Source organism: Capricornis sumatraensis, chromosome 1 (assembly GCF_032405125.1).
Source record: "Capricornis sumatraensis isolate serow.1 chromosome 1, serow.2, whole genome shotgun sequence".
Lineage (NCBI taxonomy): Eukaryota > Metazoa > Chordata > Mammalia > Artiodactyla > Bovidae > Capricornis > Capricornis sumatraensis.
In genome coordinates this window covers 213,263,220-213,288,748 of record NC_091069.1, presented here as the reverse complement: position 1 = coordinate 213,288,748, position 25,529 = coordinate 213,263,220, and the positions used below count along the sequence as shown (strand labels likewise).

At 40.8% G+C, this 25,529-nt stretch overlaps 2 protein-coding genes across 2 annotated transcripts in view; one reads left to right on the top strand and one right to left on the bottom strand.

The window, feature by feature from the left end:
* The first annotated feature begins 2,641 nt into the window (after window positions 1–2,641).
* C1H3orf80 (chromosome 1 C3orf80 homolog) lies at window positions 2,642–3,382 on the top strand. The gene has a single exon (XM_068974319.1). The coding sequence runs from the start codon at window positions 2,642–2,644 to the stop codon at window positions 3,380–3,382; it is 741 nt and encodes a 246-aa protein (XP_068830420.1).
* Window positions 3,383–22,576: 19,194 nt separating this feature from the next.
* The window catches only part of IFT80 (intraflagellar transport 80), a 119,584-nt gene continuing 116,631 nt past the window's right edge, over window positions 22,577–25,529 (bottom strand). Inside the window, exon 19 of the mRNA XM_068975747.1 lies at window positions 22,577–23,790. Coding sequence (XP_068831848.1) covers window positions 23,680–23,790 — 111 coding nt within the window. The 3' untranslated portion in view covers window positions 22,577–23,679. The remainder of the gene's footprint in view (window positions 23,791–25,529) is intronic.

Sequence of the window (25,529 nt, the reverse complement as noted above, 5' to 3'; positions counted from 1 at the left end):
ACGTCAAGGCTGTATATTGTCACCCTGCTTATTTAACTTACATGCAAAGTACATCATGAGAAATGCTGGGCTGGAAGAAACACAAGCTGGAATCAAGATTGCCGGGAGAAATATCGATAACCTTAGATATGCAGATGACACCACCCTTATGGCAGAAAGTGAAGAGGAACTAAAAAGCCTCTTGATGAAAGTGAAAGAGGAGAGTGAAAAGTTGGCTTAAAGCTCGACATTCAGAAAACTAAGATCATGGCATCTGGTCCCATCACTTCATGGCAATTAGATGGGGAAACAGTGGAAACAGTGTCAGACTTTATTTTGGGGGGCTCCAAAATCACTGCAGATGGTGATTGCAGCCATGAAATTAAAAGACTCCAAAGCGTGAGTGACACGCTTACTCCTTGGAAGAAAAGTTATGACCAACCTAGATAGCATATTGAAAAGCAGAGAAATTACTTTGCCAACAAGGCCCTTTTAGTCAAGGCTATGGTTTTTCCCGTGGTCATGTATGGATGTGAGAGTTGGACTGTGAAGAAAGCTGAGCGCCGAAGAATTGATGCTTTTGAACTGTGGTGTTGGAGAAGACTCTTGAGAGTCCCTTGGACTGCAAGGAGATCCAACCAGTCCATTCTGAAGGAGATCAGTCCTGGGTGTTCTTTGGAAGGACTGATGTTAAAGCTGAAGCTCCAACACTTTAGCCACCTCATGTGAAGAGTTGACTCACTGGAAAAGACTGATGCTTTGTGGGGGCAGGAGGAGAAGGGGATGACAGAGGATGAGATGGCTGGATGGCATCATCGACTTGATGGACATGAGTTTGGGTGAACTCCAGGAGCTGGTGATGGACAGGGAGGCCTGGCGTGCTGTGATTCATGAGTTCCGTATGACTGAGGGGCTTAACTGACTGACTGAAGCAACTTAGCGTGCACGCATAGTAAAACAAACTATGGCAGAGAAATATTGTGGCTTTAGGAAGGCTTAGAAAGTAGGACCTGCGCTCAACTAAGCTTCACATTAAGTAGCTCTGTCTGAGTGACACTTCGGAGCTTCTCCAGGAGGAGGGATTGCTTTGGAGTGTGAAGCAAAAGTAGGGTACTCCCAGCTGCAGAATATTTAGAAAGTTTTCATTTAGGAGGAGCAATGAAATGTCTAAATCAACAAGCACCCTTCACCTTGTCCCATAAGGTTATTAGGGAGATACAGTGTGACTTACTCTGAGAGAAATCTTTGCTTTTACTGACCTACAGTTGAGTTTTGTGTGTCTCTATATTTTTTTCTTTGCTTTTACTTTTTTCTCTTGATGACTACGGAATTTCCTGTTTGGTTTCTCTACAAGGGACCAAGTGAGGGAATTAATAAATCCTAACTCTACAAAGATGACTGTTTCAGACAGCCTTAATAAAAGCACAAGTCCCTAGCTTCTTCATGATGCCACCTTCTTTCAAGAAGCTGCTGAAGGCCACCACCCAGCAGACACACGGTGTCAAGGACTGTGTAACTGGCCATTCCTCCCTTTGCGACACGGTGCTTAATCAGGGAGGGAGTGGTGACTACGCGACCCCATGCGCTTAACTGGAGCACAGACTCCCTTAAAGGCAAACTTTGCAAACAAAAACAACCTTGAAAAAGACCCTTAGCCTCAGATCAATGCTCAGGAACGTTGCCGATTTCCCCTGACATTTCACGGAGGTGTTACTTACGCGGGAGGAGAGGCCTCTTTCCACCCTAAACCCAAATCCCTGTTCTGTCCCTCGAGCGCAGTGGGGACTTGTCGGATGAGCCCTTGGGAAAAGAGGTGCTCCTTCTCTCCTTCGTCGGCGTCAACTCGGGTCACCTTGGCCGAGTCCTCCCTGTCCCTCTGGGAATACTTCCGTGGTGCCGTGACCTTAGCCTCTCAGAAGAATTCTCTATGTGCTCTGGAGATCTACTGGGGGTACTGGATTCCCAGCCCTCTGGATCTGCCTGAAGGGAGAGCCATCCTGCGGTCCCCAACCCCCCCAAAGCTCTGGGACCGCGGCGGGGTTGCGCTAGCCTTTATTGGTCATCATCCATTTTTCAATCGGAAAGATCACAAGAAAGATGGTAAGCGAATCCCAGTTGCAAGTCAATTTAAATAACATTCCTGGGGAAATTCAATCACTTAAAACTGAGATACCTACGCTAGCAAGAGCCCCCGCCCGTGTGGCTGGGAAGAGTGCGACTGCTGAATTAATCAAGATCAGGGGGCTCCCAGGCTGCGCGCAGAGCGTTAACCCTTCCAGCCCCGGAGAGTACCAAGAGGGGCTTGGACGAGCGCGGCCGGCCGGAGCCAAGATGCCCAGGGCAGCCCCGCGCAGGCTGCCTCTGCCATCTTGGGCGGTTCCGGACGCCCAGCGCCCGTCCGGGGCGGCTGGAAGCGCGGGGTTGAGGTCAGAAGCTCAAGAGGCAGTTCGGGCGGCGGGAAGCGGCCGCCTCCCGCAGCTTCGGCGCGCCTCGGGCTCCTCCTTCCGCCCAAGCGTGGCCGAGTGAGCACTGCTCCGGCCGCAGGTAGCAGACGCGCGGGAGGCGGCGCACAGGACCCGATCGGAGCGCCAGGGGAGGGGCCGACGGACAAGCGGACAGACGGACCTCCCGCCAGGGACCCTAGCGACGGTACGCGCCGGCCATGTGGGGACCCGGGATCACGGCCGAAGGCGTGTCGGTGGCGCCCGCGCCGCCACCGCTGCTGCCGCTGCTGCTGCTTCTGGCCCTGGCGCTGGTGGCGCCCTCGCGGGGCGGCGGGGGCTGCGCGGAGCTGGCGTGCGGCGAGCGGGAGCGCTGCTGCGACGCGGCCAACGCCACCGCGGTGCGCTGCTGCAAGCTACCGCTGCACGCCTTCCTCGACAACGTGGGCTGGTTCGTCCGCAAGCTCTCCGGGCTGCTCATCCTGCTGGTGCTCTTCGCCATCGGCTACTTCCTGCAGCGCATCATCTGCCCCAGCCCACGCAGGTACCCTCGCGGGCAGGCGCGGCCGGGGCCACCGGGGGGCGCCGGGCAGCCGGGGGCTGAGGGGCCGCCCGACGACGAGGACGACGACTCGCCCGAGCTGCTGCGAGACGAGGTGGCCGCGGGCTCTCAGGACTCGCTGCTGGACAGTGGCGGCGGCGGCGGCCGGGGCCGGGCCGGCGGCGGACGCTCGGCCCCCTCCTGCGCCTCGGAGCACGAGCTGCGCGTGGTGTCGCCGGTCTTCCTGCAGCTGCCCAGCTATGAGGAGGTCAAGTACCTGCCCACCTACGAGGAGTCCATGCGGCTGCAGCAGCTCAGTCCGGGGGAGGTCGTGTTGCCCGTGTCGGTACTCGGCCGCCCGCGAGGTGGCGGCGCCGGGGAGTCCGACGGCGGCGGCGAGGGCCGCTTCCCGCTCATCTGAGCACCAGCCGTCTCGCGAGGACCACGCGGACAGAACCGGGCCGGGGGCTGTGGGTGGGACGCCACGGCCCGGGTGGCCGCGGCCGCCGCCAGTTGCCTGAGACCCCCGCCTGTCGCCCGGAGACTGGGTTGGGGCCACCCCCACCCCCGCTTCCCCGGGGATGTTAAGTTTCCCTACATTTCATTCGGTTCAAGGAAACGATAGGCACGCGCGGCAGGAAGACCGCCGTAAACCAGTCCGGAGCACAACTTTAGAGGACGTCGCCGCCCTCAGCCTCCCTTCGGCTGGCTTGTGTTCACTCATAAGTGCCTGCTTCCCGAATGAGAGGACACAGGAGGCTCTGGAGAAGGGCCGTGACCGTTAGGGATGCAGGGGAAGGGGCGCAGTTCCACTCCTTTCCCTCTCGCCTGGACAGGTCGAGGTCTCCCAGGATGGGCGGAGGAGGCGGGCCAGGACTGGAGACTGCTGCGCGCGGGTCTGGGCCAGCAGCACCTAGGTATGGTCGAGCCCTCCCTCGCGGAGAAACACCCCCAAACCCTTCCGTGTCTTCTTGGCGAAGCATAGTCACAGCTCACAGATTAGTAGGGGGACAACAGTGATATACGGCTAGTTGCTGTACTTAACACAGCAATTACGGCACATCCAAGACCATACTCATAATAAGGTACAGTTGAACTTTTGATTTTTCAGTAACTGAGAAGATATTTATATTTATTTGTCTTTTATTTTTATATTTTTTTACCATGTATTAAACGCATGGTATTTCTGCAATTCATGACAAGGTAATCATCTCAATGCCTTTTTTAGGCCTTAATAGCCCAGAAATTGTCTCACTCTGTCATTATTGTTTCATAAAATGCTGGATATTATTTCATTTACAACGGAGAAAAAGAAGAGGCATGGTCAAACAAGAAAACATTATGTGATTAAATACATGAAGGATACCTTATTTTCACTATTTGAGAAAAATATATTTTATTTTTAGTACTGTGGCATAATATATAACTTTTATAATAACTATACATTATGTATGTAGTCTAGGTGATAGTTACGTGTAAAATGGATTGATACATGTATACCATACTACAAAGCATGATGTCATACACTTTCCCTCCATTGTTCATTTGGAATACATTTCACAACATAGTACAAAATGTAAGAATTTGTTGTGACTTGTAACTTTTGTTCAAAGCCATAACTGTGCTGTGCAGTATTACAGAAGGATTACAGCAGGCACTTAAGGAAACAATGTCACTGTATCAGTTCTGCCATTCTATGAAATGTCCTTTAAGCAAATGGTAATATAAAATAATGCATTAAAATGCATTATGTATAATGTACATATGCGTATTGTCTATGTACAGTATACACATTGTATATCTTATAATTATTACAGTTTGTGATTATCAAGAAACGAAAAGAAGGAAAATAAATTTAAAAAGGTTTTTCTGCTTAGGGAAAGATGAATATTACATTGAGAAAAATTACACAATGGACCTCACACATGTGTTTAGAAAAGTTGTTCTTATGATTGAAAATTTCTGACAATCCTGAGAAATCTTAATATATCTGTATTAGAAAAAATTATTTAATTACTTTAAACTTTTTAAAGCTGATTGAAAAAGTATGAGAGTTTTAAGAAATCTTAAGATGTCTGAATTGTTAGAGAAGAGAATGGTTTACTCTAAACTTCTAATAGCTAATGACCCTGTCATTAAAGTGAATCATTTGAAGTGTATCAAAACAGAAAAATATTAAAATCTTTCTCTGTGCAAATTGTATTAGATGTGTAACTATATGGTACTGTTTTAAAATATGAAATGTGTGTCTTTATCATTTAAAAATAAGTTGAAGCTGTAAATTGGCAAAAGCATCAGGAGTAGAGACTGTATCAGCTTTTACTGAGAATGGTATAGGGTTTAATGAAATCACATTATATTGAATGATCACAAATATTAATGTTACTCAAACACTGTACATTTTATTTATATGTGGTTGTCAATACCACCCACCATTCAGACAAACCAGGAAGTTGCCTTATTCCTTTAAGTGATTTATCCTTTGAGGGCACACTTTTTAAAAAAATCACCCATATCTGAAACATCAACATGAATATCCAAGTACCAGTATATAAAATATATCCTCATGTTGTTACTACTAATATCTTGAACTGTACAACAAATCTTGTGAAAATACACGTGATATGAATCGAGATGTTTTTCTTGTACCAGCTTATGAAACATTTCTCTCACTAGAATTCAGAAGGTCTCTAATGTGACACCAATCACATGATGAGATTCTACTGAATTTTAAAAGTAAGAGTTTTACACTTGTTTTTTTTTTCCTACAAATCATACAGACCTTTATTCACATCCCTCAGTTCAGTAAAAAAAAAAAATGAGTTTGACTCTACTTTGGTTTTTTTCTTATAATTCATTGATTTACCAAGCACAATTCTGTTCAGGCATAATTTTGTGGAGGAAAAAAATACTGAAGATCTATTTGTATTAGTGGTAAATGAACATATCTCATGGTAATGCACACACATATTTCACCTACCATATTAATATACACAGAACTCATGTGTTCAGAACGCTACAATATCCAGTTAGGAACATTTTTAAAGCACTAATGGCAGTATCTTGGTATTAAGTTTTATAGATTTCACCTGGAAGTTTTTTATTGCATAGAACTAGTAGCAAAATAGAAATGTAGAAAATAGCTTTATTCTTTCACCTGAAAATAAATCATGATGAAATGCTGACTTTACTTATTTTTTAATATTCTTCTCTATATAATGTAGAACACAGATATATCTATAGAGATACAGACATATCTACATAGATACATAGTCTGTGACATAGTTTTTGCAAGGCTGCTACATACATGCAAACCTTAACCAAAGTACCTAGAAATCCAGTACTGACTTTTCCTCCTGATTTTCAGCTATCGAAGTAATTCACATACTAAAACATTTTTTATTTTCATTGACTTCACATGACTAGGGAAATAATGGCCCTGGATATGGTAAGAATCCATCTGGAATGAAAGAAAACATGATTGATTTTCTATTCTAAATTGTGTGTTTGTGTGTAATCACCAGTTGCTTAAAAGCAATTTATATTGGTGTTCAACATCATAACCAAGGGGAAAATGTCTTCTTGAGATGTAATGATAGTTTTAAGAGACCGTTAATTGCCACATTCTGCAGATATGTGTGTGTTCAACGAAGGAAAATGGCATTGGCAATTATGCCAAAGGGCATGAAGTGTACTGTATAAGGAAAATAAGATTCAATTGTAAAGGCCGAAGGGAACATTAAGGAGATGGCCTCAACAGTTTAAAAGGCAATATGGTAAGTATCTTAATGTTGTACTTCATGTATATAGTTTCTCTCAAGTGAAATTAGTAAAAGAAACAATCCAGAACTGAAACTGATGTGTTATAAACATGAAGATTGTTTTCAGATTTATATAGTCTTCTACACTGACTTGTAAAATTTTCACGAATTATAATTAATCTGAATTTCAAGATTGAGAGAAGCAATGATGAGTTGTTTTACTTTGAACAACCCAACATTAGCCATCTCTCCAAGAATGTAAGTTGCAGACAACCAATCAATAATAGAAGATTTGGCAAGTTTGTGTTGAACTCACTGGTTTAAATTTATGTTTGCATTCTGGTTTCATCCATTGGTGAAAAGGCTAACATGGTAGGCTAAGGGAATGTATTTTATCAAGCAAACATTAAGTCAGTAACCAGCTAATGGCAAGAAACAAAGGCATCCTTTCTTCCATAGAAATGGGAAGGATGTCTTAGTTCTGTTTTCTTTAATTTTGACTATAAAATAATAAAATCAAATAAAACCAATACCTTTGATTATACTTAAATCCACAGAGAACTTAATTTTACTTATTTATTCTCTTTTACTTACAGAATTCACTTAATTTTATGGTAAAATTATTATATGGAGGATATTTAGGCTTGCCATTAAACTAAAGATTATCACTTTTTTTCCCTCCTAGCTAAGCACCTTTATTGTCTTGATATCTTCAAGTTCTTATTTTGTTTCTTTGTGTGTTGTTCTTTGGATTTTCAGCAGATGATTTCTCTAAAACTCCCAGGTGGCTCAGACGGTAAAGTGTCTGCCCACAATGCGGGAGACCTGGGTTCAATCCCTGGGTTGGGAAGATGCCCTGGAGCAGGCAATGGCAACCCACTCCAGTACTGTAGCCTGGAAAATTCCATGGATGGAGGTGCCTGGTAGGCTACTGTCAATGGGATTGCAAAGAGTTGTACACGACTGAGCAACTTCACTTCATTTCTTAGAACTCCAGGTTACTCTTTGCTGTGATTTAGTATCACTCTAGTTAATGCCTTGGCTTTTTGCATGAAGTTTCTTCTTTTGGTAAAGCAGTATTTTCTAAGTGTTTCCTTTGTATTCTATTTGCATCTGACTTCTGTAGGTTTCCAATTTTGAACTGGGTGGTTTTTCCCTTTTGTCCACTAATTGATTCTAAACATCTCTCCCTTTGTTCTGATCTACAGAATTTTCTCTTTCACACTGGGCAGAAGATCAAATCTTTGCATCTCTCTGGAAAAGACTTTAATTTTTCTAGTTTTCAAACACAATAAATCTTGATTTACCTCTGTCTTATTGCTGCCTCTTTGTTGGCTACATTTTCATCAGACAAAGGATTAGAATTTTCTAGATTTATTTCTGTTTTATTTTGTTTTGTGAATTTTCTGTATTGACCAAAGATTTTACCAGATAAAATTAATTTTGATTGTTTTCCTCAGCCTTCAAAATATCTCCTCTTCATTCCACTTTTCTCTTGTAACCTCTTTGCTGGTTTGTCACATTTCTCCATGTGAGTTAGCCAAGTTGCCAGATTCCTGTAGATACCAGTTTTACTTCTTCCCCTGATGTTATAGTCTCTGTCTTCTGTTTCATAACTCTATTTTCTGAGTTTTTTTTTCTTTTTCATGGCAGTTCTTCATAGTATTCTTCTCATATTTCTTTATTTCAATCTTTTCTGTTGATGTAAGCAACTGAGATTAGAGCTCTGTGTCGGTTCTATATCTGTGTCTGGCATATAGGGATGTTCCCTGACTCAGCTTTTCTTGAAAATTAAGCTCATGTTTCTTTACATTTATCTCTCTTCACACATTATCATTTTGACTAGACAAATGTTTAGACTTTTAAAAAAATCTTTTTGTTTCTTAGGATAGATATGGGGTTCCCTGGTGGTTCAGATGGTAAAAAAATCTGCCTGCAATGCAGGAGACCAGAGTTCAATCCCTGGGTCGGGAAGATCCCCTGGAGAAGGGGATGGCAATGCACTCCAGTATTCTTGCCTGGAGAATTTCATGGACAGGGGAGCCTGGCGGGCTACAGTCCATGGGGTTGCAAAGAATCAGATACAACTGAGCGACTAACAAGACACAGCAGGATAGATACAGTTCTTTGACTTGGGCTTCCCTGGTGGCTCAGATGGTCAAGAATCTGCCTGCAGTGCAGAAGACACAGGTTCTTTGACTTACTGTCTTGCATGTTCTTTGGCTACATGTGTTCAATTTCAGAGGCGATAGTTTAGATTCATATTCACGAGGCTTACAAGAGGAGTGTTCTCTTTCTAAATAAATTTCCTTATTTATCTGTTCCAGGTCTTAGTTGTGGCCTGCGGCATCTTCATTACAGCATGTGGGATCTTTCATTCGAACTCTTTATTAGTTGCAGTATGTGGGATCTAGTTCCCCGAGCAGGGATTGGACCCAGGCCCCCTGCATTGGGAACACAGAGTCTTAGCCACTGGATCACTAGGGAAGTCTCTAGAGGAGTTTTCTTGAATGAGATCTCCTGATCTATCTTTATTTTTTGTTCACTGAATCAAAAATATGTCTTTAGATCCACTATGGTCCACTCCCAAGCGTGTCTTCTGCTTGGATTCTGCCATAAGTGTGTGCAGTCCAAAATCTTCAACCACATTTTTCTTGATTCAATAAAGTACTGATACCTGCTGGCTGCAGGTTTTCTAGTGGTATTTTAAGAAAAAGTTTTTTGTGGTCTTCTACATTTTCTTTTTGTGTGTGTGTAATTTTTATTTATTTATTTTATTTTTGGCTGTGCTGGGTCTTGCTTGCTGCGCAGAGTTTTTATCTGGTTGCAGAGAGCGGGGGCTACTCTCTATTCGCTGTGCATAGGTTTCTTGTTGCAAAGCACAGGGTCTAGGGCACATGGGCATCAGTAGTTGCCGCTCCCAGGCTCTAAAGCACCAGCTCAGTAGTTGTGGCATACGGGGTTAGTTGCTCCATGGCATATGGGATCGTGCGGACCAGGGATAGAACCTGTGTCTCCTGCATTGGCAGGCAGATTCTTTACCACTGAGCCAGCAGGGAAGCCCTACCTTTTCTTCTAATTGAAAAACATATACACTCTGTAGTTCTTTTTTTTTTTTTTTTCTATTACTTGGTTTTCATGAGTAGTATCTTTCACATCTGAAGAACCTACAGATGTCTGAGGTTTAAATCTCTGATATATCTGACTCCTTCCTAAGGGTTTCTTTTTGACAAGTTTTTAGGATTTGGAGTTAGCCCTAAGTGTTGTAATGTCAGCCAGATCTGCTTACTTGGATACACCTTAGGGATTTTCTTCATGCCTGCAGGATATCTACTTTGGAGGTGTCCTGAGGTGAGTGTCAAGAGTTGCATTGTATTACAGTTTTACAAATTGTAGAAGACTTGTCTTCTACTTGGTTACCTTTATCTTTAGGAGTTTTGTCTGTTGGTGCCTGTTGAGTTTTCTGTGGGTACAGTCTTTTCCACACAAGTTATCAGAGGTTTCTTGATTGCTGTCAGGAGTTCAGCTGATTGACATTTCTCCCGGGGAACTATCCCAAGTTTCTTGTCTTATCTTCTGGGTCCACAGTTTGCTGTGAAGTTTTCATAGGGCTGTAGTTTTCTGTTGGGTCTTTCATTGATTCTGCCCCTTTTTTGAAAGTGAAAGTCGCTCAATCATGTCTGACTCTTTGTGACCCCATGGACTATACAGTCCATGCAATTCTCCAGGCTAGAATACTGAGTGGGTAGCTTTTCCCATCTCCAGGGGATCTTCTGAACCCAGGGACTGAACCCAGGTCTCCCACATTGCAGGAGAATTCTTTACCAACTGAGCCACAAATTTAGGCATCCTAAACAATCTTTTTTTTTTTTAACTTGTGAGATTTTCCTCTTTTCTACATTTCCTCTTGAATAGGGAGTCCTTTTATTCTCTGGTTGTATTGCACCTTTGGTGTTTGCATAACCTTTTTGATGCCTGTTGGATCTTTTTTTGGGGGGAACAATTAGTTCAAAGGATGTGTATTTTTCACTTATATTAATATCTCCAGATTGCTCTGTTTAAAAAAAATTTTATTAGCGTATAGTTTATTTACAATATTGTGTTTCTGCTGTACAGCAAAGTATATCAGTCATACTTATATCTACTCTCTTTTAGATTCTTTTCCCATAGAGGTCATTACAGAATATTGAATAGAGTTCCCTGTGTTATACAATAGGTCCTTATTATATTATTTTAATATATAATAATTATACATTTATATATTATAATTATATATATAATAATTATACTACTATTTTACATATAGTAGTGTATTTATCAATCTCATTCTCCCAATTTATCTCTCCCCCTTTCCCACTTTCCCCCCAGTAACTGTAAGTTTTTTTACATCTGTGACTCTATTTCTGTTTTGTTCATTTATACCATTATTTTTTAGATTCCATACATAAGCAGTGTTATACGCTATTTGTCCTTCTCTAGGATGCCTGTCAGATCTTCTTCCAGAGTCTTCATTTTTCCTTCACTTGTTCCAAGTGGTCTCTTAAGTATTCTTAGATTTTCTGCTGGTTCCAGCTTGTGCTTTGAAATGTTCTAAGCATTTTGTGAATGTCACCAGCATTTATTCCTTTGGTTCTTCTGGTGTTTGCAGGAACTCTCTGATACGTGCCATATCTTCCAGGGGTTCTGGTTTTACTTTAGACATTCTCAGCAGCCTCCTGAGGCCTGTTAGATTTTCTGCTGGTTTTGGATTCTGCTTCCAGGTGTTCCATAGCTTTCTGGGAACATGATCATCATTTATTTGTTCCTCTGGTTCTTTTGGTGTTTACGGATGCTCTCTCTCAGACGCTGTCTGAGACCTGCCGGGTTGTTCATCAGTTCTGGTTGTATCGCAGTGTCCTCAGCATTTATGTGATATTTGCTGCGTCTGGTCTTTGCCTTGGTGTGCTCCTATGCCTTCTGTGGACATTATCTCCATTTATTTGTCTCTGTTTCGTTTGGTTTTGTGGGAGCTCTTTGACACTGGCCAAGTCTTCCAGAGGCTCTGTATTTTTGTGTGGTTTCTACAGTGTCCCAAAGTCCCTGATCCTGCTCTGGAGTGCACCTAAGCCTTTTGTGGACATTTAATTTTTACAAGCGTCTGTCATCAGTCTATAATTAATAATTTTGTAAATTAATTCCTGAAATTTATAGTACTGTGTTGGAGTTCTGGCAATTCACCTTAAGTTAAATATCTTTTTTTTTTTGCACCCTCTGCTGTAAAATTTGGTATTTTACATTTTAGCCTTTCTTCCAAAGAATAAATATAAGCATGCAAACAATTTTAGATACAAGCTTGGCAGCTGCTTTGGGGGTGATAGTTTTCATTTGCTATCGTGACGATTATCATAATAGCAGCTGTAATTCATTGAATGCTTCCATATGCCAAACACTGTGCTAGCTGTTCTATGTGTACTGTCTCACTTAAAATTCATAGCAAAAGGAGCTAAGGATTATTAGTCCCATTTTATAGATGAGAAAGGTGTGGCTCAGAGAGGATGAATGGTGTGCCCAAAGCCATGTGGTTGATATGTGGACGATTCAAGGGGTAGATCCAGCCTGTCTGGCTGCAGAGCTGGAACTCTCAATCATTCAACTTCTCAACATGCTCTCAACCTAACCCTTCAGAATATGTTATCAATAGAGCTATGGCTTAGCTGCATATTATATGGCATCCCTGTCTTCCCCTGCAAGCTAATAAGGGATCTGAAGTGAAGAAGTGAAAGTTGCTCAGTTGTGTCTGACTCTTTGTGACCCCATGGACTGTAACTCCCCAGGCTCCTCTGTCCATGGAATTTTCCAGGCAAGAATACTGGAGTGGGCTGCCATGCCCTTCTCCAGGGGATCTTCCCGACCCAGAGATCAAACTTGGATCTTCCACCTTGCAGGCAGATTCTTTACCATCTGAGCCACCAGGGAAGCCCAATAAGGTAGCTATTATTTGTTATTTGCTATTTAAAGGAAATATTATTAAAAATACAACAGAATCTGGGTTGGAAGTCTTTAATGACTCAACAATTATTTGTGGGCATGCAGAAATATTTCATGGATAAAACCTGAAATGATCCACAGAAAAACTCAGATGCTGATTTTTTCCATTTCATTCAGCCAGTTTCTTCAGTGCCAAGTGTGCCTCCTTCCTGGTCTGGCTTCATTAACTTTAAAAAAGCATTTCTTTAAAACAGCTGGTAAGTCGTTTCCAGTATTTAAAAAAAGAAACAGATTTTTATATGCTCAGAATAAAATGAGAATCATAGAAGCTAACATTACAAGTAAATATCCAGTGCCAGCTAATATCAAAGTAGGGACAAAAATAGCTTCCTAAGTGAAGGGTTTTTTTTTTTTTATATTCTTGTGGTAGAATATGATTGTTAAGACTTCATGTAGAATAACATAGTGGTTTAGAGGGTGACTGCCTGGGTGAATCTCTGGACTCCAGATTTACTAGTTATGTGACCACGAGTAAGTTGCTTAATGTCTCTAAGCCTATTTTCTCATCTATAAAATGAGGAGAGATGGTTGTAATGAATATTAAGTCAAAACCAGACAAGCAACTTGAGAGAAGCACAATTCTTCCTGGTACTGAGATCTAGGAGAAGCTTCTCCTGTGAGTTTTCATAAAGAGGCTGCTGTAATGTCAAGAATAACAGTCAACCATCTTTACGCTAAATACGTTCCATAGATCTTCTAGGAATGAGATCCTTCATATAGGCTAATGGCATAACGTCATAGCTCACTACAAGTTTTCAAGAGAGCTAAAAATATCTAGAACTCTTAACTCTTGATGTTTTTTGACAGAGGAAAGTATATCCCTATCTCAAAAAGATGTCATCATCCTCATATTGATTGCATCATTATTTATAATAGCCAAGATATAGAAGCAAACTAAGTATCTATCAACAGGTGAATGGATAAAACAATTGTGGTATATATACATACAATGGTAGAGGAGGAAATGACAATGCGCTCCAGTATGCTTGCCTGGAGAATCCCATGGACAGAGGAGCCTGGCAGGCTACAGTCCATGGGGTGGCAAAGAGTCAGACATGACTCAACAACAACAACAACACTACACACACACACACACACACACACACACACACACCACACCACACACACATACACACACACTGGTATATTATTCAGCCATGAAAAAGATGTAAATCTTCCTATTTGCGATAACATGGATAGACCTTGTGGTCATTATACAAAGTGAAAAACACACTGTAAGAAAGAAAAAGAAACTGTATGTTCTCATTTATATGTACAATCTCCAAAGGTTGAACTCATCAATACAGAGAACAGATGGGTGGTTGTCAGAGGCAGGGATGGAGTGGTAGAGTGGGGGATGGTGGTTAAAGAATACAAACTTCCAGTTACAAGTTAAGTAAGTCCCGGGTACCTAATGTACAGCATAGTGAGTATGGTTAGGAATACTATGCTGTATATTTGAAAGTTGCTATGTGTGATGATGGTTAGGTTATTGTTATGTTATGTAAATTGTCACTTTAGTCATGTCCGATTCTTTCTGACCCTATGTACTATATCACACCAGGCTCCTCTGTCCATGGAATTCTCCAGGCAGAAATACTGGAGTGGGTTGCCATGCCCTCCTCCAGGGAATCTTTCCAACTCAGGGTTTGAACCCATGTCTCTTATGTCTCCTGCATTGGCAAGCAGGTTCTTTATCACTAGTGACACCTGGGATGATGGTTATAACCTAGATTTAATGTGGGGATCATTTCACAATATATACATATATCAAATCATTATGTTGTACACCCAATGCTAATACAATGTTACATGTCAATTATATTTCTTTTGTTTGTTTCTCCTTTTTTAAAATTTATTTTATTCAAGTATAGTTGATGGCTATATTTCAATGGAAAAAGAAAACAACCTTCCCAAGAAGCAGGGGGTTGCAGTGGATTCTAGGACCAGGTTATTGAGGCTCCTGACCCCAGATCCAGTGCTTGTTAGAGCTGTGATTCCAGTTGAATTGCTTAACTTCTCTGTGCCTCATTTCTACTTCTAAAAAGGAAGCTAAAAGTAGTACATCAGAGGGTAAAGCTCTGAGATGCTGGCACCCAGGAAGAATTGTATATGAGGTGATTGGTGTTCCCACTGTGAATGGATTTGAGGGAGAGGAGCAGTTGAGGTTGACTTCAAAGCCATGAGAAAAGTTTTCTGCATTGAGCTCTGAGGAGAGCCTGGACTCCAGAATTGTGTCAGAAGCATATCCTTGGTACTGATCAAAAGCCCTAAAATGTACATAACTTTGAGTCGGCAGTTGATCTATGCCACGGAAATAATCAGGGTCCAAGACAGGATTACAAAGACATCCATCAAAGCACTGCTCAAATGGTGAAGTATTGAAAATTACCTAATTATCCAACAGTAGGACGCTGATTAAATAAATTCTGCTCTATTCATACAAAGAGATGCTCTGCAACCTTTAAAATGATGTGATAAAACATCTATTAGTATGGAAATATGTTTATGATATCATGTCATTAAATGAAAAGAATTAGCAATAAAATTATAAACACACACACACATACTGGAGAAAATTCAAGTTTAAAATCCATCTGTTATGTTGTTTCACTGAGATATACCAACTAATGTATAGAAACTTCCAGCTTTTTTTTGTTTTGCTTAAATTTTCAATTACATGGGTAATAACAAATATATTTTCCTTTTAAAAAAAGAAAGCATTACAGCAAAGTTCGCTGTAACATCCCTGGTCACTTAATCCCTACTCATTCCTCCAATATCCTTCCAGAATATTTTCTATGTATTTTTGCTATACATAGATATACTCACAGTAAATAAAGTACTGTTTTGCACCTAAGGCTTTTATTTCCATGCAGTTTTGTCATGTATGGCTTCATGTAATCACCACTACACTCAAGGTACAGAATGGCTCCATCATCACAGAGCTTTCTGGTGCCCCCCTTTTCAGCCTTGTAGCCACTCCCTGGTGGCTCAGACAATAAAGAAATCTGCCTGCAATGCAGGAGACCTGTGTTCAATCCCTGGGTCCAGAAAATCCCCTGGAGAAGGAATGGCAACCCACTCCAGTATTCTTGCCTGGGAAACCCCATGGACAGAGGAGCCTGGCGGGCTATAGTCCACAGGGTCGCAAAGAATTGGACATGACTGAGAAACTAATACACATAACCACATCCACATGCTCCCCCTCACTAGTCCTTAACCCCTGGCATCCCCTAATCTGTTCTCCATCTGTATTTTGTTATTTAAAGAATGTTATATAAATGGAAGCATACCGTATATAATCTTTTCAGATTGTTTTTTCACTCAGCACAATTCCCTAGAGATCCATTCAAGTTGTGCATAGCAACAATTTTAACAACAACATCATTCCATGATATCAATGTACCACAATTTACTAACCCATTAGGTTGTTTTCAGATCTTGGCTTTTGTTTGTTTTTTTCCTTAGTTTCCTGACCAAGGATGGAACCTGTACCCCCTGCAGCGGAAGGGCAGAGTCTTAACCACTGGGCTACCAGGAAGTCCCAGTTCTTGCCTACTATGAATTGAGGTCCTGTGAACATTTGTGTGCAGGTTTTTACATGAACATATGTTTTCATTTTTCTGGGATAAATACCCAAGAGTGCAATTGCTGGGTTGTACAATTACATGCACATTTAGTTTTGCAAGAAACTGCCATACTCCTTTCATTAGTGGCTGTGCCATTTTTATATCACAGAATCTGCCTGCCAATGCAGGAGATGGAAGAGACATGTGTTCGATCCCTGGGTTGAGAAGATTTCCTGGAGTAGAAAATGGTGGCCCACTCCATTATTCTTGCCTGGAAAAATCCCATGGACAGAGGAGCCTGGCAGGCTACAGTGCATGGGGTTGCAAAGAGACAGGACTGAGGAGCACATACACACATGGGCAATATATGAGTGATCCAGTTTCTCTTCATCCTTGCCAACATTTGGTGTTCTCACCAGTTTTAATTTTAGCTATTCTGATTATTGTAGCTTCAATTTGCATTTCCCTATTGGCTAAGATTTTGAACATATTTTCATGTGAATAATTTGCCATCTGCACATTCTTTTTGGTAAATGTCTGTTCATATCTCTTACTCATGTTCTAATTGGACTGTTTTTTACTGTTCAAACTTGACAGTTCTTTATATATTCTAGTGCAAGTCCTTTGTCAGATATGTAGATTGCATATTTTCTCCCTCTCAGCCACTTTTTAAGAGTTAATTTTTGCTCTTATTAAAGTCATACACACATTTAAGTAAGCCAGTCATCCTATGAGACTTGTGAAAAACAACGAGGCTAGACTCCTTCTCAATCTCCCTCCCCTGAAAGCAACCACTTTCAGCTCTTTTGTCTGGCTCTTTTAGTATTGACTGCCATATCACTAGATAAAATGTTTATTATTTCCTGATCTGGGGGGTTTGGGGGACATTATCTATTGCCTTTCCACTATGAAACATGAAGATTTAGTTCTTTTTCACCCTTCCATTTAACCCCATCCAATATATGCACACCAATTCCTCCAAAACAAATATATAATCCCATTCCACAGTTCTAAACCCAAAAATGTTTTCATAATTGACCCAAACTGAACTCATTTGGCAGCAAAACCTGGTGAGAAATTACTTCTAATCTTTATTCATATTGCTGAATGTAAATATCCCCATGCTGCACTGCAGAAATTGTTAATATGTTTCATTAGGAAGTGTTAGCTGAGACCCTTCTGAGATTTCTCTGTAATAAATGATGTATGAGCTGTACTACCAAAATTTTTTGTTGAATACCCACTGTTTTTCTTAAACAAATTTGAATTCTGAAACATTTGGCCCAAGGGTTTCAGATAAGGAATTGTCGACTTGAAAATTATAATTTGATTAGATAAATATTCAGTGTGTCCATTATTATGACTATGTAAATAAATTCTATTCACAGGTAAGCCATGTTCTGTATGATGGTGACTATTAATGTCAAAACATGTAGAATTACTTTTGTTGATGAGAACATTTTAAATTGGGTTAAACAAGGATGACATAAGCTCACTTAGTAGGAATTTTATTTGGTGGTTTTCCTGTATATTATTTAGCAGAAGTTGAAGTTGAGCATCCCTTCCTTGGAGTATCTGCGTTCTGTGCAAATTGTACCTTTTCAGAGACAGCTTCTCATACACTCTACTGAAAATCACATTCCTGCCATCATCTTTATCTCCTTTGTGCTTTGTCTCTACTCATTTATATCTAAAATACTATGTATATTTTTGCTCATTTGCTTATGGTCTCTCTTCTTCCCATTTAAATGTCAGCTTCACCAGAGGGCAGGAATATTTCTGTCTTACTCGCTACAAGGCCTCTGGTACCTAGAACAGTGTCCAGGCCACTGTAGGTGCTCAAGATTTTGGTTTGTTTAATAAATGAATTTTGCCATTTGAAATGCAGGTAGTCATCAAGAACAAGGAAAAAAGATTTTATTCTGGGAAGACAAGCCCTACAAAGGAGGAATTTTGTTGACTTAATTATGATTATTTAACTTATAACTATTTCTCTAACAATTTTGACTGAATAATGTCACTAGATTTAAAAGATAAAAATTTGAGTTTCATTGCAAATACTGTTTAGTATCTCCTCTTAAGTCAAGGACAAATTTATTCTAGCCCTGAATCCATTAATAGAATCCTTTTTAAGATTCCATTCTTGTGACCCAGATAGCTAATCAGAACAGGTAGCAGGTGTGCATCTTGTGTGTATTTTCATTTACATTGAAAACACAGAGTTCGGCAGTGATGACCTCCCCAGAAGAATGTGCCTCTCACAAATGTCTCCTTCATCCCTCTCCAGAAGAGGAGAAGAGGAAACATAAGAAACACCTGGTGCAGGGGCCCAGTTCCTACTTCATGGATGTGAAATGCCCCGGATGCTATACAATCACCACTGTCTTCAGCCACGCCCAAACAGTAGTTTTGTCTGTTGGCTGTTCTACCGTCCTCTACCAGCCTACAGGAGGAAAAGCAAGGTTTACAGAAGGATGCTCCTTCAACAGAAGCAGCTCTAAAAGTACCCTGTATCAAGGTGAATCAGAAACCATCCCCATAAACATATTTTGGATTAAAAAGACACAGAAAAACTAAGAGAAATTAATATAGTGTTAATGGTAGATATTGAAAGGCAAGAGAAACAAACACTGGAAAACTGGCTGTGGATTCTACTATCGTGGGTATAAAATTTTAATTTAATCCTCTATCACATTATAAATTTTACTTAATCTCCATTTGATTACATTCTAGCATTTAATGCTAGACATGTGGATACTTAGGGAAAGGCAAAACAAGAAATATACCAAATATACAATCCCATTGCTATCTGTAACTGCTACCATCAGAGTAAAAGAGAATGCTGAGGTGGATCTTGATTGAGAACCAAGTTCAGGGCTATGGCCACTGGCCTCAAACCTGCCCCCAAAGGAAAAAATTATGCTGTGACAATGGAAAGTGCCTCCAAGACCTCTGGTTACCCAGAAGGTAGTCCATGTAGGGGAGGGGAGGACACAAAACCAAGAAACTATTGAAAAGAAGGTCCAGGGGGAAGCAGCTGTCTCACTTTGTGGATAGTTTTCATTGGCTCCCTGCAGAAGTTTTACTAAAATGGGTTGTAGCAGTGATAAATTCAGGGGCAGAATCTTTGGTTTTGAATACTACAGAGTGGATGAGCACCTTCAGATGGACACAGGACCCACAGCTTGGTATAGGACAGTCCTAGATGGCTAGATATGCCAGACTCACAGCATGTTATTCCCAAGGGAACAGCCAGCCCAACGGACTACATAAATGCTGCTGTAAAGTGTGTTTACCCTGAGGAGGCCTTTCCAGTTTCCCATATCAATGCCAAGTGGAATACCCCAGATAAAGCAGCTGAAATGCTTCACATACAAACTTTGTGGAACTGGCTTTGTGCTGATGGGGCTGTTCATCCACCCAGTTCATGGTAAGTGCTATGATTAAGGGGCCCCCTTTTCCATGGACATCCCGTTTCATCTCTCTCCTGCAGAACTGAACAGTCTAAGAAGCCTTATGAGGTTTGTTCCCTCAGTTTCCTTATGTGGGTCTTAAAATGCCAAAAAACATTAAAGAAAGTGGGAGAGACAGAAGGGCGAATTGAGGGACTTGCTCCAGTGGGGTGGACATCTTTGGATAGCTATTAAGAAATAGGATGAATAAAATGGACATTGATGGAATTGAAACAAAAGTTTTAACACAGCACTACTGAATTCTGGGGGGACCTCCTGCTACACATCCAACATGAAAGGTCCCCCAGTCCCAATTTATAGGAATTTTTAAAACGGGAAGGCAAAAGTTACAATGAGGAACTCATCTTGAAAATACCTGAAGCATTGGTGGGCAAAAAGTTCGTTCAGGGTTTCTGTAGGATGATACAGAAACCGTGAACGAACTTTTTGGCCAACCCTACAATAGGGGGATTAATCAAGAGAAAGATTGACCCAGGAATTGAACCCAGGTTTCCAGCATTGTGGGTGGATTCTTTACCAACTGAGCTATCAGGGATATCATATGGTAACTCTCTTTCATACTTGATGCAGTGGTCCCTGGACCAAAACTACAACTACTAATGCATTGCAGGAAGCAGGGATGATTCCTGGGCACCAAGCCATAGCTGCTTTAAAATCTTTATGTCAAGAGTTCCTAACGGCCTGATGGGGTGGGTTGTGCTTTCACTCCATGCGGGAGTAGTTGGGCTAGCACTGAACACAGTTACATTGCCTATTGGTAGAGATAGCCCACTAACACTGTACCTATGTAACCCTTTCCTACATGGATGAGAGTGGACAGAGTGGGAGGCACTTGCTAGACTCCTAGTGCTGCCAATGATCTAGACCAGCACAGTGGCCAAACCTAATGTCCCTTCTAACGTGAAAAGGTTTGGATACAGAGAGGAGAAATAGTATGTAATGAAGGGTAAATGAATGAGTAACTGAGTTATGCAATGAGAGAAGTCCAACGATAATGCTCGGAAGAAAGCTAAGAGCAAGAAATAATATTGTCTCTCAAGCTCAATTATACCAAATGCCTGAGAGCATGAAGTCATCTATTTCTGACACCACTTCTGTTTCCTGACAAGATCAAATGGAAGCCCCGAGACATCCTGTCATACAATATGATGATGGATGGGGCTGACTATCAGACTGACTGGATGGGACTCCAGTAAATGTGTATCTTTGACTCTTATTTTTCAGGTTACATCTACCATAATGTTATGTGCTAGAATACTGGCGTTACTGGAAAGATAATGCCAGTGTTGATAATCAAATGTATTGGGACACTGAGTTTACTAGCTTCCTATCCTTACCCCACATTGATTCCTCCAAATGTTGCTGTCAGGTCCCTTTTGCTATAAAAGATCCCATGATCAAAGACCAGGGACTGGCCTAAGATGTAATAAAGGATGTAGCCAGGCTTGGGGAGGAGGACTGGTATAGAGCTTCCAAAACCTTTGAAATTTCCTGAATGAAAGGAGTATCTTTTTTAATGCTAATGAACGTGTACGTGTACGTGTGTGTGTGTGTGTGTGTGTGTGTTAGGGGAGGGGCATGACTACAGAGCGTTAGGATAAGGGCCGGTCACCAGAAAAAACACATGATCAAAGGGTTAAAACTTTTAACCACCTGACCTCCAGAGAGAGGAAAGGGGCTAGAGGCTGAGTTCAGTCAACTGTGCCTACATAATAAAACTCTGATACAAAATTCAGGACAGCAAGACCTAGGGGAGCTAGGTATGTTCACGGTGAACATACTGATGTGCTGGGAGGATGATGGACATGCCTGGGTTCTATGAGGAGATGGTGTGGAAGCTCTGTGTCTCCTTTGCCCTAACACCTCTCCTTCCTCCCAGGCCTTACTCTATGCATCTCTTCCATTTGGCTGTTCCTAAATTATATCTTTTATAGTAAAACTGTAACAGAAAATGTTTCAGTGAGTCCAGTGAGTCATTCTGGTCAATTATCAAACCTGAAGGGGGGTGGTAGAAATCCCCAAATTTTCAGCCAAGTCAGAGGGGTATGAGTATCCTAGGGTCCCCACTAGCGGACTGGCAACTGAAGAGTAATTTAGCTGAGGATCTTGCCCTTTAATTTGTGAGACCTACACTAACTCTGGGCTTACCAGGTGGCACTAGTGGTAAAGAATCTGCCTGCCAGTACAGGAGACACAGAGATGTGGGTTTGATCCCTGGGTCATGAAGATCCCCTGGAGTAGGAAGTGGCAACCCACTCCAGTATTCTTGTCTGGAAAATTCCATGGACAGAGGAACCTAGTGGGCTACAGTCCATGGGGTTATGAAAAGTCAGATGCGACTGAGCAACTGAGCACACTAACTCTGGGTATTATCAACTGAATTGAATGTCAGGGCATCAAGTTGGCTATCAGAGACTTGTTGTTAGAATGCAGAAATATTTCATTATATTTTATGACTTTTAAAATTATAGTAAAATAAACATAAAATTTACCCTTCTGACCAGCTTTCTTTTTAAACTTTTTATTGTAATATAAGAAAACAAAATAAATGTATTTAAGTACAACTTACAAGTAAACCACTCAATCACATTTCACAAATTGAACACACCATTGTACCCAGCATCTGGATGAAGAACAGAACATTACAACATTTCAGCAAGGAAAAGGAATATGTTGAAAAGACAGGAACATTTTCATTTAAAAAAACTAAACATATTCATTAAAATGAGGGTGAGAGAGGGCATCACTTTCCCATGTATATGTACATGCCCACTCTATAATGTACCATTTCCAAAAATGGTTTCATGGAAGAATTTCTAAGGAATATTTGTGCTATGTTAAAAAGCTTTTGTGGTAATAATAATTTGGGGACATACTGAATGAAAGCTAGTCAAACGGGTTGATAATTCAAGGAGATTTTCACAAATTCAGACTCCAGAGTCTAGTGCCTAAACATTCTTAAGTCAGAAAAGGAATGAGAAAAATATTTCTTGCCTGTTCTAGATATATTTCTATAATTATGATAAAATAGATATAACAAAATTTACCATTTGGGCATTAAGTACATTCACAATGTTGGGCAACCATCATGACTATCACTTTCCAGAACTCATTCAAGCCAGACAGGAATTCTGAACTTATGAAACAATAGCTCCTCAATTTTCCCTCCCAACAGTCCCTGGCAACTACTGTTCTCCTTTCTGTCTCAATGAACTTGTCTATTTTTATACCTCATGTAAGTGGGATTCTATAATATTTGACCTGTTGTGTCTGACTTCTTTCACTTAGCACGCTATTTTCAAGATTCATCCATGTATCAGAATTTCATTCTTTTCAAAGGCTGTATAATATCCCACTTTGTGTATACACCACATTTTGTTTATCCATTCATCTGCTGATGTATATCTTTTTTTGCCCACCACTTTGCTTTTGTGAATAATGTTGCTATGAACATATACAAGTATACATATTATTATATATAGTTCATAAATCAATCTTCATTTTTTTGTTGTTTAAACTTTTGGAGCACTTTACAATTTAGAGCTCAAATAGAAATGAATGATAACATACATTTTAAAGAGTCCAGTGTTTTATTATTAGCATTAATATCTGTTCATACTGAAGATTCAGGGATAAAATAATGGACAGAAAACTAGGATGTAAGCAATACGACATGGATGTATCATAAGTATATAGGAATATTTGCTAATTATTGGACTAAAAAGATAAAAGATGAAATTTCTGAATGTACTTTTGGTATTAAATACACAGCAAGTGCTTATACTTGGAGATTCTGCCTTTTTCTTTAGCAATGAAAACATGCTTATCCTTGATTAATCAGACTCAGTTTCAAAAGGTAAAACTTCTTAAAGGTAATCATGACATTTAGTGCTTTAGACCAGTACTCTTGGTGGGCTGGCTGCCAGATGACCGTTCTCGCTCTTTAGTAATTTCCATCTCAATTTTGGCTTTGATTTTCTCCCAGTCTATTTGGAGCTGTGGTAGAAGAAAAGAAGAAATGCGCATATATAGTATAAGACCTTTTTATTTAATCCAAAGTAGCTAAGAGTAAACAAAAATAGAATGTATGACTTCCACAACATTAGAGAAAGACGGTGGGAAAGAAGAAATAATGCTCCCTCGCAAATGACACAGCATTAAATAATTCCTACTAGAACAATTATCACCATAAAAAGCAAAGACTTTCACTGTGATGCAAAAGACCAAAGTCTACTTGTAGTTATTTATAAAAAGTACATCTCAACTATGAAACCCTAGGATTCTGCTCAGGTACGAGGTGGGAAGGGCAGGTAAGGTGGATTGCTCTTCTCCAAACAAGAGGGAAAATGGACAGAGCCCTGGCCATCAGGCCATGTTTCAAGCGCATCAACACTTCAGCACTCTTACACTGAGGTTTCCATCAGGAACCTAGCTATGAAGAAAAATAGGGGAGCATCTGCTTCACCAGAGCATACTCTGCAAAGGGGCTCCTTTGCAACAACTCTTAAAATAATATGAAGACTTGGTGGTAAGACAATGATGAAAAGATATTAGATGAAATAGCGGGAGAACAAGGTTGAAAGACAACTAAAAAGAATAAAGTGATAATATATCTGTTGCATGTTGACCACTGATCCCCACCAAGATCCAGCCCTGCCCCTCCACTATATCCCTTCCCTCCACTAAAGCAACAGACTTGGTGTTAGGAGTGGACTCTACCCGGAGAAGGCAATGGCACCCCACTCCAGTACCCTTGCCTGGAAAGTCCCATGGACAGAAGAGCCTGGTGGGCTGCACTCCATGGGGTCGCTAAAAGTCGGACACGACTGAGCGACTTCACTTTCACGCATTGGAGAAGGAAATGGCAACCCACTCCAGTGTTCTTGCCTGGAGAATCCCAGGGCCGGGGGAGTCTGGTGGGCTGCCGTCTATGGGGTCGCACAGAGTCAGACACGACTGAAGTGACTTAGCAGCAGCAGCTACCCCGAGTCCCACAGACAAGTTCTTTAGGAAAAAGCATTCAGATTTTTTAAGTCTGGAGATCACTAACTTAGAAATGTGTGTCCTCTCAGGCAAGACATGGGAAAAAATGGGGTCCCAGCTTAAACTTAACTCTGATTTACTTTGAAATGAACCCAAACTCCTAGACTGAACCAAAAGTAAATAGGTTTTCTTTCACCTCCATGTAGGGGAGCTGAGTAGAATAAGCAGTATTAAAGCAGACTGTGGTGATATGTGCTGCTTGAACAGATTTATCTTAAGTAACTGAGACTAATTTAACACAAGACTTCATGCCTCTTTTATTTTGTGCTGGAAGTAGGTAGAATTAAGTATTTGGTTCTTTTTTATGCCAAAATCCTTTCTCTAATTTCTGTGAAGTAATTTGTGGATATTATTGGTCACCTTTATTAAGATAATCATTCCATATATTTGTCTGTAATATATAAAATAGATGAATTAAAAGAATCCTTCTTACTCATAGAAGATGAATGTCTGTGCTAAGATGCAAGTGACAACTCAATGAAAGGCAGAGCAAATGTTAGATTATTTGAAAGGCTCATTTTTCAATCTGGCCAGAACCTGATATTTTTTAAATGGCAGAACATTCATCTAAGAAAACATTTCAAAGAGAAAGACAAAACTTGATGAATACCTTGTCCTTCTTCTAGCTTTAAATTGACTTACATATGTTTCTTGAATCAATCACAATAAAACCATATATTGTTGATAAACTA

Coding starts and splice junctions, on each gene's coding strand:
- C1H3orf80 (XM_068974319.1), top strand. CDS start 2,642: ATGTGGGGACCCGGGATCACGGCCGAAGGCGTGTCGGTGGCGCCCGCG.